Here is a 20,189-nt window from a genome sequence, read left to right on the forward strand (position 1 = left end):
TTAGGTCGATTTACTCGACCTATTTGGCTTTAACATTCATTCTTGAGGTACGTTACAGATACGTGTACAGTGTAGGCCTACCGAAGTTTATCAGAGTTAGACCATTTTATTTCGTATTTTAATAAACACACAACATTTTTCTATTTTAGTTGCTTCCATAGCTGCTTGCGTTAGTGTAGAGGGTATAAATTAGGTAGAAGTGAAACGTTGACTTCTTTGAGGCTTTACCAAGTCTGCATCAATATGACAAAACGTTATTGACATATATTGGTTTGTATCTATCATTACATACTGTCATAAGCTACTGTACGCTCATGAGAAACTTATAAAATACAATTTCGTATATAGAAAATGATTTATGGTAGGTATAGTAATTGCGACTACTTCATCTGCATTAATCGCGTCCAAATCCTAATACATTTTGCAGAACAACCTTAGTCGACCATTGGACACTTCAAAAAAGGCAAAAGCAGTAATAAGGGCGAATGTACGACTAAAATATTGCGATGTAGCCTATGGGAAATATTATCCTAATGCACATTGGTTGGTATATTTTACCTTTGTAGATTTACCACAATGGAAAATATTTTATTACCAGTTTCGCAGTAACCCATAGAAACACTTTTCACGCGTATGTCTTTGTATTACTTACGCTTTGTATTACACCTATACATTACGATCACAACAAATAGATTAAACGCATTTTAAATAGACAGAACACATTTCTGAACTGGCTTTCATCAACACATATATAATGTTCTCTATCTGATTGTATCTAATAAAACACTGACGTCAGTTGTAACTACAGATATTCTAATTACAAACTTCTTGATACACTGTTAAGTATGATGTTGCAGAAGATTCAAATGCAAACTAAATAAGCAATATACAGTCTTTCTTAATTTTAACCAGCTATTGCTCAATTTTAGCCAGCTACATGTGAGGACATCACAAACAAAAAACTGTTCGGCTGTCCCTCTGTGCCTCTCGCCAAACAAGCCGAGCGTTATGCTGCCTGTAGGAGAACTTTTTTGCAACGCCCTTTAGTTCGCCACCAATGGGACGCGACCTTTCACGTAGCTGAGGGCTATGCAGCATATTTGCTTTGCTTGTTATCATTTGCTTCTAGACCATCGTACCGTAAGCAAGGCATTTTGCACTGGCATTTTTTGTCAAATCATTTAAAGAATTTGGCAAAGAGACTACTTAATATCAAGTAACATGGGGTAAGTTATGTATTTTTATCAAATTTAAGGTCAATATGTAAGAATAAACCATTGAGTGCTGTTTGTTAAACATATGTCGCACGAATACAAAACGTTTTGTTTGTATAGCTTATCAGTAGGAAAACGGCGCAATAAAAGCGGGAAGTTAACGTACTTATTATTTAACTTTTCGGTATATGTTGAGTTACTGCGATATTTCGCTGTCTGGGAATATTCGCAGAGACTCAATATAACAAACGTTTTTCCTTTACCAATTGAGTTACCACTTTTCGCTTGTCTAAACCCAGGTAAAAATTCACTTATGAAATTTTTTTTTTAATATATACCTTAACGTTACAAACGCAGGACCATATCTTTAAAGTTATTATCAACCGTAAACATCACTGTAACGTTTCACATGTTTGACAGTCCTTGTCGCATGATCTTATGTATAGTCAAGAAATTGTTATTAGCGAAGATATACCTACTTGATTTTATCATTTTAGCAACACTCGCGGCAAAGAGACTGGTCTTTTACTGGTAATGCAAGTGATTTGCATTGCTATGTTTGGACTTTTCGTCGATTATGATCCATCTGTCAACCCAACTTCTAATACTACCTCTCATGCCACTAAAATTGAGCACGTTAATCAACTGTATCCGCGTAAGTAGTGAACACAATATGTTAATAAGATTGTGATGTTCAACATGACGTGCTAACTTAAAAGACTTTTTGATTTATACGCAACAGTTATGAATCAAACCAACATTTTTTTTTAATATTTTATAGCTATTTAATATATTATAGGAATATATGTTGCTACATGCGATAACTGTTGTTATATGTAGTTTTCCAGGATGTTCACGTGATGATGCTTATTGGATTCGGCTTTCTTATGACTTTCCTGAAACGTCATGGGTTTGGTTCAGTCGGTTTCAACTTTCTGCTTACTGCTTTTGTTATTGAGTGGGGAACCCTTGTGAATGGTTGGTTTGGAATGATCGGAACAAGTAATAAGATTTTTCTGACAACCGAAAGGTAAAGTTGATGCATACACAATAAACAAGTACGAATGTCTAACTAAACAACCGTGCAATATAACGTGTGACATGAGCTTGGGCGACTCCCATGCACTAGCTAGCATGAATTCGGGTTAGATTAGTGTAACGTATAATGCAATGTGCAAAAAGGAAATTATCCTGTCAAAACAACAATATACGATATAATGGTTAAATAAACTACTCGAAGTAGGCTGGCAAAAAATACTGCCGCTGGCCAGACCCTACCTTAAATATATTCAAATATTATGTTAATATCCATGTTAGAAAAGTATTCGTTTTTATCAATTAGCACCATCACCAATACTTGTTAGAGGGTCGTTAACTCGTCTAAACCCACTTCGAAAATAGGTGTCAATGCAACGTAGCTCTATTTTGATCTTGTTAACTTAGTCATGCAGTTGCTATATTTGATACATGGTCATTGGTCATATTTTCCTAAACCGACACATTATTACATCGTTTAATTCAAGACAGCTACATATCTACCACCCACAAACAAAAAAGGGAAAAATACAAAAAAGTATCCGTATATTTTGATTTTTGTTAAACGGTAGATTTGGAACTAAATATTTGAAATATTTTCATCCTAAAACAACGAGTAATGCTTAAATGTTGAAATAATTTTGTCATCAGGTGAAGTGTCGCAGCGGCCAGGAAGAACTCACACGATAAGATAGTCAATGTCAATATTTTCTCTTTCAAAAAGCGTTAGGTTTAATGAGTTACTAGAGCCTACGTGAAAAATAATAATAATAGTATGCCAGTAAAACAAATCAAGAAGAGATTTCGATCTCGTATTTAGATTTTTCGGCTAAGAATAAGTAAAACTTTTTACAAAAAACAAGTAATTTGGGAAAAAAATACCAAAAAAACATCTGATGTGCCATTTCATTTTCATATTCCTCTCTAAAAACTTTACTCTCACTCAGCTTCTCATTTATGTTGAGTTGTTTTGACAAATCGAATGTAATAAATCTACCTTTATACCTGACGTAAAGCATCAATAAATATTAGTTGTTTTGACAAACCGTATGTCCTAAACTTACGTTCATCCCTGACGTAAAACTTCAATAAAATATTAGGCCTACTCAACTGCAAACCACGCCGTGGGCTACAATTTACTCTTTGAAATAAACAATCGAGCCACGGTTACGACGTCTTGAGATACTTGTTTTCGCAGTCTGGTAAACAAGTAGGATATTTTTAATTAAGTTCAATAGGTTTTTTTAAAGACACTGTACTTGTTTTGTACTAATCTTCCACGGGTCATTGCAAAATAATATCCGTGAAAGATTTTGAAGAAAAGCAGTTTTGTAGAACAACATTGTCAATGATTTAAAAACGTAAGTTGGTGGTAAACAGATGTATATGAACTTACGGGTAGGTGGCTTATTGGGACTTCAGTAGTCTTGTTTGACCCCGTTTCTCACCTTACGTGCCGCTATTAGGATTCACAGTTCAACAGCTACATTGTGAATAACAAAAGGCTGTATAGTGTGCAACAATTACATTATTCATTTTATTTAACTTGCTTTTAATAAAACTAACATTAAAATTTAAAAATTAAATTTTTTTGATTTTTTTGTTAAGTGTTATGTTATATGCATAACAAAAATAATTTAATTTGATTTTTTCAGCCTATTGGAAGCTGATTTTGCCGTGGCAACAGTACTCATTTCATTCGGTGCTGTTCTCGGAGTGGCCAGCCCAGTTCAACTAACCGTTATGGCCACAATCGAAGTCATCATATACAACATTAACATCTATGTAGGCGTTGTCAAACTTCAGGTAGGACTACTAACCGCGTGTTTTGTGCTCAAAGGGTCATAGTTGCCATTTTTTTCTCACAGTAATCATCTAGATTTACCAAAAAAATAATCTAAAAACATCTAGATTTTTATGGAGAAATCTAAAAAAATAATCTAAAAATGATTTTTGAAACTATTCAATACTTTTGGACAAAAAATCAACATTAAAAGCTTAATGAACGCCTGAGGCGTTGGCTTAATGCCGTATAAAGTTGCATAAAGGGACTTGCTTGATGCTTTAGATTTAAGATTTCTGCTTTATAAAACATTTTACTGAACATGACGAGTTACTGAAATTTCGATTTTATATCTCATCATTTTTTTTTCGAAATGCAAAAAAAAAAATTTTAAATCACTGAAATATTTATCGTCAATAGCGAATCTGTCACTAATTTAGATTATACAATATTTTTTTATAATAATCTAAAAACCATCTAACATCTAGATTGTATAATCCTACATCTAGATTCAAACTAAAACATCTAAATCTACATTAAAATAATCTAGAATGGCAACTATGCAAAGGGTTTACTTTAAATTCAGTTTGCTCGATTGTACGGCATTGTTCCGACTGACTGATTTTAAACCACGAGAAAAAATAAAAATCACGCCATTTGTTGCATGGACTAGGGGTTTCCACGAAATTTACCAACGCAATTTTTCTACGTTTGCCAACATATGTCGAGAAGCGTGATCACAATTTACGATATGTTTTATTGTAAAATTGAGGCCAAACGAAGACAGTGTTATAACACGAGATGAACTTTCCTTAAAACCTACATAATGTTCCGTTATCAATTGATTCAGTTTAGTATTATCCAACAAAACGTAACCTAAAACACGAACTGAGAAAACGAATTGCATACGTGGAAATTTAGCATAATTTTTTGATATGTGTAGAATGTTCCATTTTACATACCATATATAATTTTATTTTCTTAAACACAAATAAATAAATTAATTTAACACGCAAAATGTGCCGGTACCGTATTCCTTTTTTTCTATGCTCGTAGCGCCGAACGTCAATAATATTACGCGAAGCCTGTCACTTCTCAACATGGTCCGCGACCAAAAATTTGTTCCCAGTTTGAATTTGTTGGGTCGCCCTATTTTGATTTTCGTTCGGTCGTTCAGTAGTTTACAAGGTTAGATTAATTGAGACTAGTTCTAAACACAAAGACTTGTATTAATTCAATTCGAACTTAGATTTACGAAAGTCCTCCATGTGCATTCTAAACTTTACGCTTAACAAAAAATTGTTTGGCATCGTTTACCGAAGCGGAATGATGTGGTTTTCACATTGAACGGGTGTGCTGTTCTGTTCTGTAGACAACTTTAAAATACCAACATGGTTATCTGAAACATACAGAGCTATGCCCACTGGTTATCAACTTTTGGAAAAAGCATGTGACAACCATATTGTGTAATCCGATACTAAAATTGATAATATAGGGCATAGGCTAACTAATTTACTCATCATTTACGTGAGCTTAATATTTAACAAGGTTGTATAATCACCTTGGTTATGCAACCTAAATTTTTTATTCTTTATTGCTTCCGATTTGAAGCGTGCGTATCCTGTTTTTGCCAATTAATACGCATGTTGACTGGGTAATTCCTTTAAAGGTTTACCGGACGTGCTGTAATTAACTATTAAACTGTCCGCTGTGACATTGGTTTAGTTAAATGAGCTCTAATCCTAAATTTCAGAGTACAACATTTTGACCTCAAACTTTATTAGATGTGCTACGACGTAAGATAGAAAATACTTCTAGTCTAATAAACAAGAAAGTTTAGAATATTTTTTTCTCTTTTAAAAGATCTAAAGTGAATGGAATTCAAATTAGAACCATTGCATCTGTTTTTATCGTATGCAATCATCCAAGTTACAATTTAGAATTGAGTTTTTCTTATAAATTTAGATCGAGTTTTTCGCAATATAGTGTTACAAATAATCTCCCAAAATAGTCATTGTGAACCAATTTTCGTACAAACCAGGCAAAATACGATACATACGTCAATTAAACCGTTGTTTAACTGTAGGCCATACTACATCTAAAACTGCAAGACAGTAGCTCCACATGACAAAATCGTAATTAGAGATTACTTCAAATTTCATTGCGATAGCGTTACCTGATATTTACGCTAACAGTACTGCCGATAGCGATCAATTTTTATGATTTATGCCGTTTAAGTTAACTAATCATGTATTTGAAAAAGACTTTTAGAATCTCGATGTTCTGTTTGTGTTTAAAACTTTAAATCAGTATTTCTTAGCCTTTTATGGCTAGCGGCACCCCTCAGAAATAATAAAAATATTGTGGTCCCCTACAAGATTTCCGTAGGTAATTCACTAGAATGTCACAATAAACGGAACTGGAACAACGCACATTAACTCTACACAACGTTGGAAGTTCTGGTGGGATTTATTCCACTTTAATCTTGCACAAAAAGTTGTAAGAGCTAAGCAAAAATCATATTCTTAAAGATACCCAAATATGTCGCGGCACCTTTGAGGATTAAAAATGGTACAGCAGGGCGCCGCGGGACCCCGTTTGAGAACCACTGCTTTAAATGATCACGCGGGGCGAAAGTTAATTCGTAATCATAATTTGCAAAACTTTTTTTAGAAAATGTCCAGTATGAACGTCGTATGGTTGTGTTTTAGTTTGGAAGGAAGCACGTCCGCCTCGGGCGTTGTCTCGATTCTGTAAAAAAGGGTTTTGAAAGACGCTTTGTTATTTTCTATAGTGGTTTAAAGCATTGCTCCGCAACCTTTTTTCACTTGCGGCGCACTTACAGAGCTAACCCAATTCGGCGGCACTCCTACAAAATATATGTCGATCGGCAATAGACAACATCAGCAAATAGATGGACTATGTAGAGCAGGGGTCGGCAACCTAGGCCCGCGGACCGGATGCGGCCCGCCGATATAATTCATCCGGCCGCCGCCTCTTTGACAAATTAGACACGATTCCATTTCACATACTTTTTGACTATTTTAACTACGTAAGTGCATAAAATTTAAAAAAAAATCGCGAAATCATTCAAAAATCGCGAATCATCATTCTACGTCGGTTTTGTTTTTATTTAATGCTCTGTTTTCACCTAGATCAGCGCTTCTTTACCGTTGCGCCGTGGAAGGCAGCCAAGTGCGTCACGCAAAAATGGAAAACGTGTTCAAAATATTGAACATAAAGTTTTTAACATTTTTTTATATTCGGCAATGCAATAAAGACTTGTAAGAAATTTAAAAGAAATATCGGTATACCCAAAAAAATCGGGCTTTCTGTGAATCATTTTTGTTTTTTTTCTATTACCTTGTTCATCAATTGGCTCTTCGTAAATTGCAGGCTCTGGATGTTGGAGGTTCCATATTTATTCATGCGTTTGGGGCATATTTCGGTCTTGCTGTCGCCCGTGTTCTATACCGTAAAGAACAAAAAGATCACGAAAAGGAAGGATCGGTTTACCACTCAGACATATTTGCTATGATAGGTAAAACATATTTTAAACTATATTATAGTATACTGAGCACAGTGCACCGTCATAATTTATGTGGATTTGTTTCAATTCAGTAAATAAAACGTTCACTTTATTGCAAACCTAATAGCACACATAAACTAAACTTATTTCTATTTAAATAACATGTGTCGTTTAATAGGCTGTAAACACCAAAAAAAATTGTTGATTTGGAATTGAAAACGTTTCCTATCGTCTTATCATATGATTTAGAGCTCTGTTTTGGTTCGATTTTGTCTACGTTATTAGAACAAATGAACACCACTCCACTAGCAAATCACCAATTTATCTACTGAACATTTTTATGTGTATTGTATTTCGGAATTTTTTTTATTTAATTCAAATTATCAAAATTTTTAAGCATACAATACGTCTTAAGCACATTATCATTTGTACATTGTTTTGACATAAATTATCAAGATAAAATTATTTATCAAACTTAGTCAATTTGCATCAAAATGAAATACTAAATTATTGAAATGAGTAAACGTTGCAAACGTTTTCGATCCTATATTATGATTACCAAATATTAAAAACGTAATATATAGGGAGAAAAATGTTTTACAAGAAGAAATTTAGGTTAAAAACTAACCAAGTTTTGCGAAAAATATTCAATAATAAATACTAAAGTAAAGAATAGTTTCACTATAAAATACACTTTATATATTGTTATATTTTTGCACGAGTTCACTCGAGACAGAAAATTTTTTTACGATTGCACCTTTATCTGTGATGTTGGAGTGCGCAAAACAACATGTCAAAATATTCTGTTTGTATTGATAAGGGGAGTAAAAAAGTAGTTGATAAAGAACAGAGTCCTGCGGTGTGTATATAGCCGGCGTTTAAACTTATGAAGTTTAATATGCTCATATTTGTTTTTATATTACTTGACACAAGTATGATGTTTAATTTTGACTGGATTGCAGTAGAAAACGTTTTCGGTGCTCAAATCGACAAAAAAAAATTATGAAATAACATAAGAAATGTTTGCTAAAATATCGCTTCCTGTGCGCTACACGTTTATAGTAATACTTAATAAACGTAATTGTGTACAATATTTGCTGCTCCCATCTAAAAGTAAAATATTTTATTCTGTATGAACATTTTTAATAGCACGCACGACAACTAATATCTTTTCTGCGTTATACATAAAATTGTTTACCATATTGATATGCTATTTATCGAACCAATGGTTTATCAAACGACGCCGGCCGTTGAATATAAATGATAAATAACTGTTTTGTTCGGCTGATCTAAAACTTAACAAAAATCCAGTTATAATAGTGCATAATAGGGACAGGTCGTCTTCGAGGAAAGCTGTTACACAAATTTCTATGCGTGTTAGAAATGTCCTATTGTTTGGCTTCAAAGTTGAATCCGCGTACTAGTTCAGTATAGCAATCTCCTCCAGGATGCCGAAGTCGTGTATTTAAATGGTTTTAACTTGATGATATTTCTATTACAATCGACAATTGGCCGACTGTTTTGGGGAGCCTTTCTATAGGCATCCAGTGTGCTATTTTAATTACTTCTATTATATAAAAATGTTTTACCGAATACAAAGGTATCGCAACGGAACAATACATTAGCGATACGAACCGACAATATTTTGCTTTAAGGAACCCTTTTCCTCTGGTTGTACTGGCCAAGCTTTAACGCTGGCCCGGTGGAGGGAGCTGAGCGTCACAGAGCAATCATTAACACAGTTTTAAGTCTTGCCGCCTGCACAGTCGCCACATTTGCCGTCTCGTCTGCAACCGACAAGAACGGAAAATTGGACATGGTCAGTAGATTAGGTTTAAAATAGCTGCGGTATTTAAAGGGTGGAGTAAGCCAATCTAAATTTGAGGATCTTAAGATTTTAAACCTGGTTAATGGTCATATATAAAGGTACACATCCAAAACGCCACTCTGGCAGGAGGAGTGGCCATGGGAGCCAGCGCAGATTTGGTTGTCCACCCCTTTGGAGCTTTGTTGATCGGAACAACTGCAGGAATTCTTTCTACACTGGGATACAAATACATGCAAGTACGTTCGTCGTTTGGGTATATTTGCTCCGGCCGTACGGCACGTGAATCTGTTTCTTGTTATTCTTTGTATATTTAAATTTCTGCGTGAACGGAAAATAAAATTATTACTTACTTATACTTACTTAAAAAAATGATTACAGGTCATGGCCGTGTTGGGGTGTCAATTTTAAGAAAGTTTGTAAACATTTTTTTTGTGAAATGTGTATTTGTGGCAGGCAAGTAAGAATCGCTGTTTTTGTGTCCCTTATAGTAATTAGGGGCTTTAACTTTTACGCCGAGAGAATGACGATGGGCACAGAAATACCGGTTACATTATGTGCCAATTGCATCAGCAAAGCTTTGTCGTATTCATCGCTCTATGACTGTATAACATGTTTTAGTATATAATCATCATACCACAGTAACCACAGCAGTAGCAACTTCTGAAAAGGTACAATTTGTCAAATATGGGTTTCTCTGGGACATTCTTTCCACGAATGGACATTATAGCTATTTTGAAATGTATTTATGGCGGTTATTTTAAGTACAGTTTCATAAGGTAACTATACTATGTTAATGTCTAATTTGCGTTTGGAATTACTTAAAGTTAATTTATGAACTTTTGTATTTTTAGCCTTTGTTGCAAAGGACCATTAAGCTTCATGATACGTGCGGCGTCAATAACTTACACGGAATGCCAGGAATTCTGGGAGCTATTGTCAGCGGGATTGTATGGGCTATTCTTGGTACCTCTGTCAACGGAAGGTTAGCTACAAAATATTATTCGTATATAGGATAGGTGAAGTTCAGACTATTGTGTGAGGAGACCCAAGGCCAAGATCGTCGGACGACCGTAAACATAACAACATAACTAAAATCAATTTTTAGGTCTGCTACTTTACGCTATAAACGAGATACCTTGGTCAACAAAATTAAAAAAAAAGATATGTGTGGCGGATAAATTCCCTTAAATAAGAGTTGGGACATTATGTCTCTAATCGATGATTAGCGCAAAATAGTATATGTTTGTCATTTTTGGCAATTAATACTCAAATAAAGAATAAAATTTGTAATAATAGTAAAAAAAATTATAGTTTAACAAAAGTAATTTAATTATCAAATTAGGCTTAAACCCTAAACAATATTGGATTGTCTTAAAACAAGTTTTATGACATTTGTTTTAACCTTACATTTAAACGGTCGAAATCCATCCAATAAACGTAACTCCGCAAAACACGTTTCAAATAAATCCAATATCAATAGCGAGGGCTCTATACGAAACTTGCTGAATTACAAAAAATTGACAATAAATTGTATAACAACCCAAGTGGGTAAGTAAACAGCAAACCTTTTGTTGAAACTAACCCAATAAGTGGTCTCTACGTTATAATACGTTATAACCACTCTCTAAATGCGATTCTATGCCAGGGTTCCCAACCGGGGCCCAGGGGCCAACAGAGGCATTTTCAAGGGTCTATGAGCTTTACAACATCAACTCAAAGTAGTAAAAAATATTACCAACATGCGTGGATTAGTTTACCAAGACGCTAAATTTAATGCAATTCAAACAATAGGATATACAGAGTACAGATGTTCTAAAATATGGCAAGATGACTTTACTGTTGACTTGGTCTTGGGTTATTTCACAATATTTTTTTACAATTCTTGATTATTTGCATACTACAAATTTTCTAACTAACCTACAATCTTATTTCGCATTGTAGTGTATTTAAGCCATTTTTAAAGGAGTTGTAGCACAAGACATGCAAAAGTGCGTATTCTCTAATATGGTTTTACATACCTTCCAAATAAATGCATTTCTATTGTTTTTTTCTGTTTCAAAGTATAGACATAAAATTTGGCGCGTTGAGTCTATCAAAAATTCGAGCTTTAGCCATACAGCTATTGGATCGTTGGTGCAGCCTTCAACTGTTTGGTCGATACTTAATGGCGGTAACAACCAAGGAAAGTGCAAATATTTGTCATGTGCATAAAGGCCCGTTTACACTACAGCTGCGCTGAGCTAAGCAAAGCGTAATTTGCATTTAATTTATTTTTTTATTTTTCAAGCGTATCACGCTTTGATAAACTGAATCCCCGCTCAGCTAGAAAAAAGGTTACGCTTTGAAGGGATTTTCACGCTTTGCTTGACTGCCTATAAAGCGTAGAAGTGATTTTGCTTAGACTGTTGCGGCAACAAAATTGATCACAGCGTGCTTTTACGCAATTTTTCTGGAATAATTGTTTTTGTAGTTTTGTAATTTTTGTAAAAAGTGTTTATCCCTGCATTAACGTAACGAAATTTACTCTTTGAAAACGCTTTTTTTGGGGGGACAAAATGTGGCTGCATACTAACAATGCCGTCAACTTTTTGTGCTGGCGTATTTTTCTAATTGTATTAAAGATCACCAATATTTTGTAATCCTATGCCAGTTATAGCCTTGGTACAAACGCAATTTTACTTCCAGCTCAGCTCAGCGCAGCTATAGTGTAAACGGGCCGTTATGCCTAAAGCCTTGTTTTAGGTTTAAGTTTTGTTTGATTAACCACATGAGCTCCCCCATGGGTTCCTGCCTGTTGACAAGTTATGGCGTAACTTTGTGACGTCATATTTGAAAATTTACTCAACCCGCCTTAAACAAAACCCGATAGATCCGCCCTGCAGTTGATTTGAACTGGTTTCGTTGGGTGAGGGGTCCACAGTGTACAGCCAAGCAATCAAAAGGGTCTATCACACCAAAAATTGTGGGTAATAATGAACTGTAGGCCTACCATGCTCATTACTCGACAATTATGTTTCGCATAATATCTAAAGCGCCTATAGTGGTAGCCTACTTTACTTTTTAAATAATTGCTTATTCCATGATAAGTTTGATAAAACCGAATATATACTCTGAAAACGTTAATTGAAATTACAACGTAAAATTGAAAACTTAATATGTATTTTTTTAGATCTGGAAGCGTCCAGGGAGGATATCAAATCGCAGCTATGGCTGTTGCTCTTGCTCTTGCTTTAGCTGGTGGAACCCTAACCGGATTCTTTTTGAAACTGCCAGTTTGGGATAATTTGACAAAAGACAAGGAAATGTACGAGGATGACATTTTCTGGGAGGTAAATTAGATAACTTATGGCTTGTTGCTTTTGCTAGGCTATCATCTAGTTAGTTTAATCGAATTTTTGCAACAATTTGTGCGTCTCGGAAAAAAGATACACGTTTATGTAAAGGGTGCGAGGAGATTTTAACGGAAACAAACACACACGTTCTTAATGTGTGGTTTTCATGTTCTGTAACGAAAAAGTATTTTTACCTGTTTTCAAATACTTATAGTGCGAGGGAGAATCAGCTTCATTTACTGACTATACCCTTACGCAGTGCCAGGAGCCAGAAGACTCGTCAAACAGCGAGCTGGAAAATGCGTCACCGTCTGCCTAATTATTCCAATTGTGCTTTGTGTTGGTAACGCAATATATTTTGGCCGCACCTACCAAATACATGAATCACTACTATATTGCCAAACAGCTTTTTTCGAATGAAATATTGTCATTTTTTTTCAAAATGTTTTGTCAAAGAAAACTTGAGATTTATACGGTATTAGTTTAAACTCATTCGACAAATTACCTTTTTTACTTAAACGACTAACAAATCGCCTGTCGTAGAAGTGACCTGTTTGAGATGATGAAAGTAAGCCTTAAATAATGCATTAACAAATTGTTTATCGATTTGTCGTTCTCGTGCCATTTTGTGTTATAGTCTTTGTGCCTAACAAAACGTTTGTTTGTTTCCGGATTATTTGTGGATAAGATGTGGTGCATGATGCTGTTTATATTTCGCTGCAAGATTAACCTACTGTCACTTATTTCTGGTAGATCTGGTCTCTTGCACTTGAATGACTTTGCTCTGGCCTGACTGTCACAGACTTGCATGTAATTTGGAAACACAGCGTTTCTCCCACGTAGCAATTTCGTACAACTACTGCGCACCTGTACTTTAAGGCTTTTCTTAAACTCCGCCATTCCTCTTGCTAACAGCACTAGCTGAAAATAAAAAACAAGGGTGATTTTACAAACAACGAACTGCAAAGAAGATGAGAGCAATACCTTCTGAGAAAAAAGAATCAGGGTAAATAGCTAATGTAGTTTCACCGGAAGTTGGTTGTGTCAAAAATTGGTATCGTTATAAATAAACCCAACAATGTGATACACAAGTATATTTTAGAGCAGGGGTGTGTAACTGTTTATGGCACAGCGATACAATGTACAATTATGATGGTGCGACTGGCCAGAAAATCGAACAACACATGCTTTTTTTGAACTATTTTATTTATTGGAAAACCGTACACTATCAAGTTACTCATTGAGTAAGTGAATAATGATATGTCTGGTATAAGTGGTATGAAGAACTTTCTTCGGAGGTTTTGCCAATGTTAACTTTGACAGAAGTGGCAACTCGATGTTGACTTGACAAGCGCTTATCTGTGAGCTGATTCCTGCATTTTGTCTTTAACAGCTTCATTTTTGAAAAGAAATGCTCATAGCAATATGTGCTTCCGAAACAAGAGATTGTTTTTCTCGCGGTATTTTCTAGATTTATGTAATTTCCATACACGTTGCTTCTGTAAAACGTAAGAACATCTTTTTTATAGTAAGCTCGCTTGAGATCGACGTTTGCAATTCTATTATTTCAAATTCAAAGCTAGGTGTAATATTCTTTTCCAAAATGAGGTGAAATTGGTTGAGCAAAATGTTGAAAGTCGGTATTGTGTTTTCGAAAAGCTGCAAAAGGAGTTTCAGATGCCGAAGTTAACTTTTCAACCTTTTTGCAGTAAATGTTTTCTCATTTTTACAGTATATGTTTTGAATTTGAACCTTTTGTAGAAGAGGAAAGTCAGTCAGGGATGCTTTGCTCAATCGAGATCTAAAAATGCTTTAGTTTTGCTTGAAATGAGAATATATGTTCGGCTATCTTGTTCGCTAACTGATGTTGTCCTTGCAGCTTCACATTTAGTTCTAAAAGATAATGTGTAATCGTTCACCCATATTTGAGAAAAAAAACATCTTGAACGCCGTTGCTAGACATTCGATACATAGCAAAAAAAGTGTCGGAGATAGTGGGTCGTTGCCTGACACCTAAAAAGGTTGGTGTTGGTTATTTTACAGGCAGGTTCCGTATAACAACATTTTATCCAGTCAATATTAAAAAAAAAATCCTAACCAACAGTGTCAAATGCTTTGTAAATGTCCAAAGAAAGTATGGAACCCGGAATTTTATAAAAATCGGAGGAATCGATAAGATCACAGAGCAGCAGAGATTATCTTCAATACATTTACCCTTCATAAAGCCATTTTGGTCTCGACTGACTAGGACGTTCGTCATTGTAAACTTTTACAACTTTATCTGAGGTGGTCGGTGCGCCACCTAGTGACAGAAAGCATCCTCTTATTGAACAATTCGTAGGGAAGAGTTAAAAAGAGCTGCTCCGATAATAGTAAAACAAGAGTCTGAAATGCTCTGGAGTTCCCGATCTGAAGCTGTTAAAGCTATCCATGAAGGACTGGATTAGCGAGCAAGACTGCTAGAAAAAATTGCGCAGATTTCACAAATTTCTACGACACGGACAATCGGACATCAATGAAAGGTTTTTATCAAAATTGGTAATTGCAGAAAACTGCTCAGTAACCGAACTGAAGCTCTACCAGAAACTCCTTCGGAGTTTTTTAGTTTTATTCTGTTTTATGGAGATGACGTATTTTCGAATCTGCGAATTTCACTACAAATTCTGTTAACAATAGCAGTTTCAATTGCAAGCTGTGAGCGATCGTTCAGCAAATTGAAACTTATTTTGTTGGGACAGGATCGCAGTGATCTTGCTATTCTTGGCGTTTTACGAGTAGCATTGGAAAAAAACAAATTTAAATGGCGTGATTGACCAGATTGTGACAGCGAAATTAGGAAAAATAAATCTATTAGATTATGTAAATCATTCATCTTTGACTGAGTGAGTCATATATAATTTGTACAACGTTGATTCTTCTTTAAATACAATGTTCTATTAAAATTTGAATTGTTTTTAGTATAAAGTAAGGTAAATTATGTTAATATAAAATAAAATGTGTTTAAACATGAAAGAGCGGGCGACAATTTTATAGTTTGTCCCGGGCGCAAAATACCCTGGCTATACGCCTCCGCTTTGGAGCAATAGCAATAAAAGCAAGTCATTTATAGCGAAATATTCTTGTTCTTAAAAAACAGCAATTGCTGTCCTAAAGAACTTTGACTGCGCGCTTAAATCAGTTTTACGACGCAGCACTAGAATGGGTAGTGTGCTGCGTTTAACTTTGGTATAGCGTTTCAGATCGGGTTAAAGCAAGTCGACAAACGTAAAGCGTATGCCCTGCATATAGAATAATATGACGCTAAACGCGACAAGTGGGCCACCCGATTTGTTAGAAATTAGTGCAGTTCTAAGCAGGGAGTCGAGTCGAAGCACCGAACCGGAACTTTATGAACCGGTTTTGGGTCAATTTTTTTGCGAACCTCTTTTTTTAAGATTTTAAGGAGCCGAACCGGAACTAAACCGAATCCAAACCTGACCCCGAAAGCGATTCACTCCGGAATGATGTCACAGCTTGAATTTTACCGAGTCAAGTTATGCCATGTTCGAAATTGTATAAAAAACTTATGAATATTCATCAAGTACGATGTTTATTTTTCATTTTCGGATATTTCAGTAATTAATTGCTGGGTTTTTAATACGTCACCTAACTTAGATTAAATAAGTTACAATTCAAATGTTATTCTTTACATTTATCGACCAACATTTTTAGATATAACGCTTATATTGTATCCGAACCGGAATTTTATGAACCGGTTTAAAATAACGATATTCGAACCGGAGCTGAACCTGAACTTTTAAATTGCTCGAAACCGAAACTGGACCAATTTCCGAATAAATCCTTAAACCCGAACCGAAACTGGACCGGAAAAGTCAAACGGTTCGATTCCCTGGTTCTAAGCAAAAGGTCTACATTGACAATAAGGGCATCCAAGGGCAGGAATGTCCGACTTTTAGACCTTAAGGTCGTGGCAATGCACTAATAATTGGATCGTTGGGTAAACTCCCGGCATAAATAAATTAAAAATATTCGTTGAAAATTCACTAAAAATAAAAAAAAAGTGAGATAGAAAGATAATTTCCCTTTCAGGGTATATAGGATTGTTACGCCACACATTGATGTATTAGAGGCCTAAATCGTTTATGTAACTAATAAATCAACGCACAATATTTGGGTTAGGGTGCTGATTAGCGTTTTGGTTTGATTAGGTCAGGGGGTGACAAACACGTGGCCCGCGAACGAATATCGTGTGGCCCGCGAAGCATTCGGGTGATACCACGACAGTCTTGAAGTTTCTTTGAACCGCTTCTACTCTTTGCGATGCGATATCAAAAGCATAGCCGGATTGAATAACGCGTATATCATGCAGAAATCGTAGAAACTTTTGTGTAAATCCATACCATAACCATCAATTCAGGATTCAACTTTCATTGTTGTGTCATAAAAATATACTAATAATAACTTAGCACCAAGAACCTGTTGCTGCTTCAGTATAATGCAGTAGTAACTAGTTGAGTGTAAGCTTAGCTGAGCTAACAGTGGTGAATACACAAGCCGTTGCTTGAATTTTAAACTTAAGAGTTAGCGCACTCAAATGGTCATCTGTTTTTGGAAGCACATATCTAGACTATGCGAACAATTTTTTTGTAAAATGAACATCACAAAAAGTCGTTACAAAGGCTAACAGACGAAAATCTTAGTATGCAGTTGAGAGTTGCCACATCGGTAGTTCGTCCTAATATAAAGCGCTTAGTAAAGCAAAAATGTTTCCGCTTTTCTCATTAAGCAGAAATTTTCATTATATGTTTATTTGTTATTTTTTATTATTTCATAATACAATATGCGTTAAATAATTTCAGCTCTATGGTTCAAATGGATTTTGATTAGTTTCGTTTGATGAACAATTGTTTATGATTTTAACTGGTTTTATAGTATGAGTAACAAGTTGTGCGGCCCGCTTACTCAGCGGTAACTGACAAAGTGGCCCGCGACAGCAAATAGGTTCGTCACCCCTGGATTAGGTCAAGTATTATTAAAGTTAATCTTCTTTTGCAAATTTGTTAAGTTAAATTAGTGAATTGTCTAAGTCTCTAAGAGCTCAAAGTCTAAAAGTCGGAAGTTTGGATGCACTAATTGTCGTAGACCTTTTTGCTTAAAGCTGCACTAATTTCTGACTGATCGGGTAAGTGGTAGGGCTGCCACTCTGTTTTTTAATTTATTCCAAGGTTTCTTGTCTAAATATCCCAAGATTAAAAAAGCTGAAATACAAGAGACTGTGGCGGACTTAGTGGTGTACATCCATGTGTATTGAAGCTCTAACACAGGGGTCGGCAACCTTTTTCTAGTCGCGAGCCAATACCAAACTCATAAATGCCTCTGCGAACCGCACAAAATGTTAACGAAGAATTGTGTTATTAAAATGTTGGAACAACTGTCAGGTAATGAATACTAATGAAAAGTGTAATAAACCTACTTTCAAGAAACGCGATAACTTCAAATTTAGTGTTTGTTAACCTCTGAAGTCCGGGCGCACCCGGAGAGCGTGAGTTTTTTTTAGTTATACCCGTATTTTTTAAAAATTTCTTGCAGGTTTTTATTACATTGCCAAATAACTAAAATGTTAACCGACCCCTGCTCTAATAGCTCTCATAATTATCGTCGATTGGGTCTGGAGCATTTACGCCGTCACACAAGCTAGTAAATGAATGAACAGTTTCGTCTAACAAGGAAGTAAATATAGCATTTGTTATTTTTTTCCTGTTAATGAATTAAAATTCCCAAGATATGGTACAGATATCCCCAGATCCCAAGGTCTAGGCTGAAATCCCAAGGAGTGGCAGCCCTGGTGAGTGGGCAGACACGTTTACTCAAGTGTGACGAAACAAGTGAGCCTTCAATGTAATTAGTATTCTATGGTTCAATCATGCTTACTTGAGAAGAAATCTGCATAGGCCTTTCGTGCAATAAGTACGTTGTCCTGCAACAGGACTCAAAACCAAAACGTGCACATTGCGCGCACAATGTGCGCTTGTGATATGTGCACGGTTCAGTGCACATTCGAAGGTGCACATTGTGCACTTGCGATATGTACGCGAACCAAAACGTACTACCTTTCGGTCTCCCTTGCGAACATTGCTGTCCACTATGTCATTCTCCAAGCCATTGTTACCTTAAGCAGCACAGATTTTTTTAAACGTTTTATTGACGATATGGTATTTTTATGCTTCGGTGACAAAGCGACGCTTAACGTCATCAATATTCTTGCCAACATTTTTATAACTTTTGATTCAGAGCTCAACTTGCGCAAACCAACAGGAGCGAAACGGTTAGCAAACTGGTGTTCCTTGATGTCGAACATCAGATTACCAAATCCAAATTTAGATTCAAGACCGTCAACCACACCAAGGACACTGCAATAGGTCGTTGCTTCCTTCAACGTTCCTCACATGTGTCACATCACCCACTGTAAGTCTTTAAATCCATCGTTGCGACGCCTCAACGAGGAACATCAGGATTACCTTGACAGCCTCTACAACCTAAAATTGAAGGCACTCCGCTCTGGGTTTCCTAAAGGTATGACAGAATAATCACCCTGGCAAGCATGTGGACAGAACACTTCCCACCGCAAACAAGTCAATCGAACGAACCTGTTGAGAGGGATGTTTGGGCTACCAATTTTCCTTAATTATTAAGACCTTCAAGGCAAACACATCGCAACGATGAGCTCAACGTCACACATAGCCACACGCAGCCATGCTATACCGCTTAAGGAAGCGCTTACCTGCCGCAATTACGGTATATACGTTGCGACATGCACGTTGTGTAAAGAACAATACGTGGGGCAAACCAAAAATAAGTTTTCCACCCGTTGGTCTACCCACCGTTCTTTATGGAACGCATTTTGACACGATGGTCTAAGTGACAAAACCGCATTGCAACATCACTACGCCATATCCCACCCCGATATTCTTGATAGTAGACCGTTAATTTCCAGATGTTGTATTGTTCAGTTTGTTGCCCAGCCACCATTCCCCATGTTAGATATTTGTGAGGATAGATGGCTAAACAAAATTAAAGCTAGAATTAATATTCAAAAAATGGTACTGCCCCAAATTGAGTAGTATTTGTCTGGTTCTTATCGTTTCCTTGGGCCATTACTTCATTTTTTTTTGCCTTGCAGTTTTTGTGCCGTTGTTTTGCGTTGCCGCGTTTCTCTCGACCCGTGCTTATTGTTTCTGTACAAGGGTTGCACACATTGGCTGTCACTACAATTTAATAGTTTTTTTTTATATTTTAGTTATTTTACTTTGTTTTATTTAATGTTTCTAACATTCTTATACTGTTGCGTTTGTTTTTATTTAGATATTCTAACGATGCCTTGATTGGCGAAATATATATATATATCTTTTAAGATCTGTTTATTGTGTCTGACCTGAATTGCTAGCTTTGCTAGAGTATTTTGCTGTTA

General features: G+C 35.8%; 1 protein-coding gene across 1 annotated transcript; it reads left to right on the forward strand.

Moving 5' to 3' along the window:
• The first annotated feature begins 1,065 nt into the window (after positions 1 to 1,065).
• On the forward strand, positions 1,066 to 13,127 carry LOC146140660 (ammonium transporter Rh type A-like). The gene is made up of 10 exons (XM_083392177.1): positions 1,066 to 1,226; positions 1,712 to 1,869; positions 2,055 to 2,244; positions 3,905 to 4,055; positions 7,429 to 7,573; positions 9,217 to 9,380; positions 9,488 to 9,625; positions 10,241 to 10,371; positions 12,559 to 12,718; positions 12,936 to 13,127. Exons 1-10 carry the CDS (start codon positions 1,222 to 1,224, stop codon positions 13,038 to 13,040), a joined length of 1,347 nt encoding a protein of 448 aa, XP_083248303.1. The 5' UTR covers positions 1,066 to 1,221; the 3' UTR covers positions 13,041 to 13,127.
• The last annotated feature ends 7,062 nt before the right edge of the window (positions 13,128 to 20,189 follow it).

The sequence above is a fragment of the Ascidiella aspersa genome, chromosome 6 (assembly GCF_963924565.1).
Source record: "Ascidiella aspersa chromosome 6, kaAscAspe10.2, whole genome shotgun sequence".
NCBI classification, from domain to species: domain Eukaryota; kingdom Metazoa; phylum Chordata; class Ascidiacea; order Phlebobranchia; family Ascidiidae; genus Ascidiella; species Ascidiella aspersa.

Coding starts and splice junctions, on each gene's coding strand:
- LOC146140660 (XM_083392177.1), top strand. Junction 7,574..9,216: donor AGACATATTTGCTATGATAG/GTAAAACATATT, acceptor TTTTGCTTTAAG/GAACCCTTTTCCTCTGGTTG. Junction 10,372..12,558: donor GGTACCTCTGTCAACGGAAG/GTTAGCTACAAA, acceptor GTATTTTTTTAG/ATCTGGAAGCGTCCAGGGAG.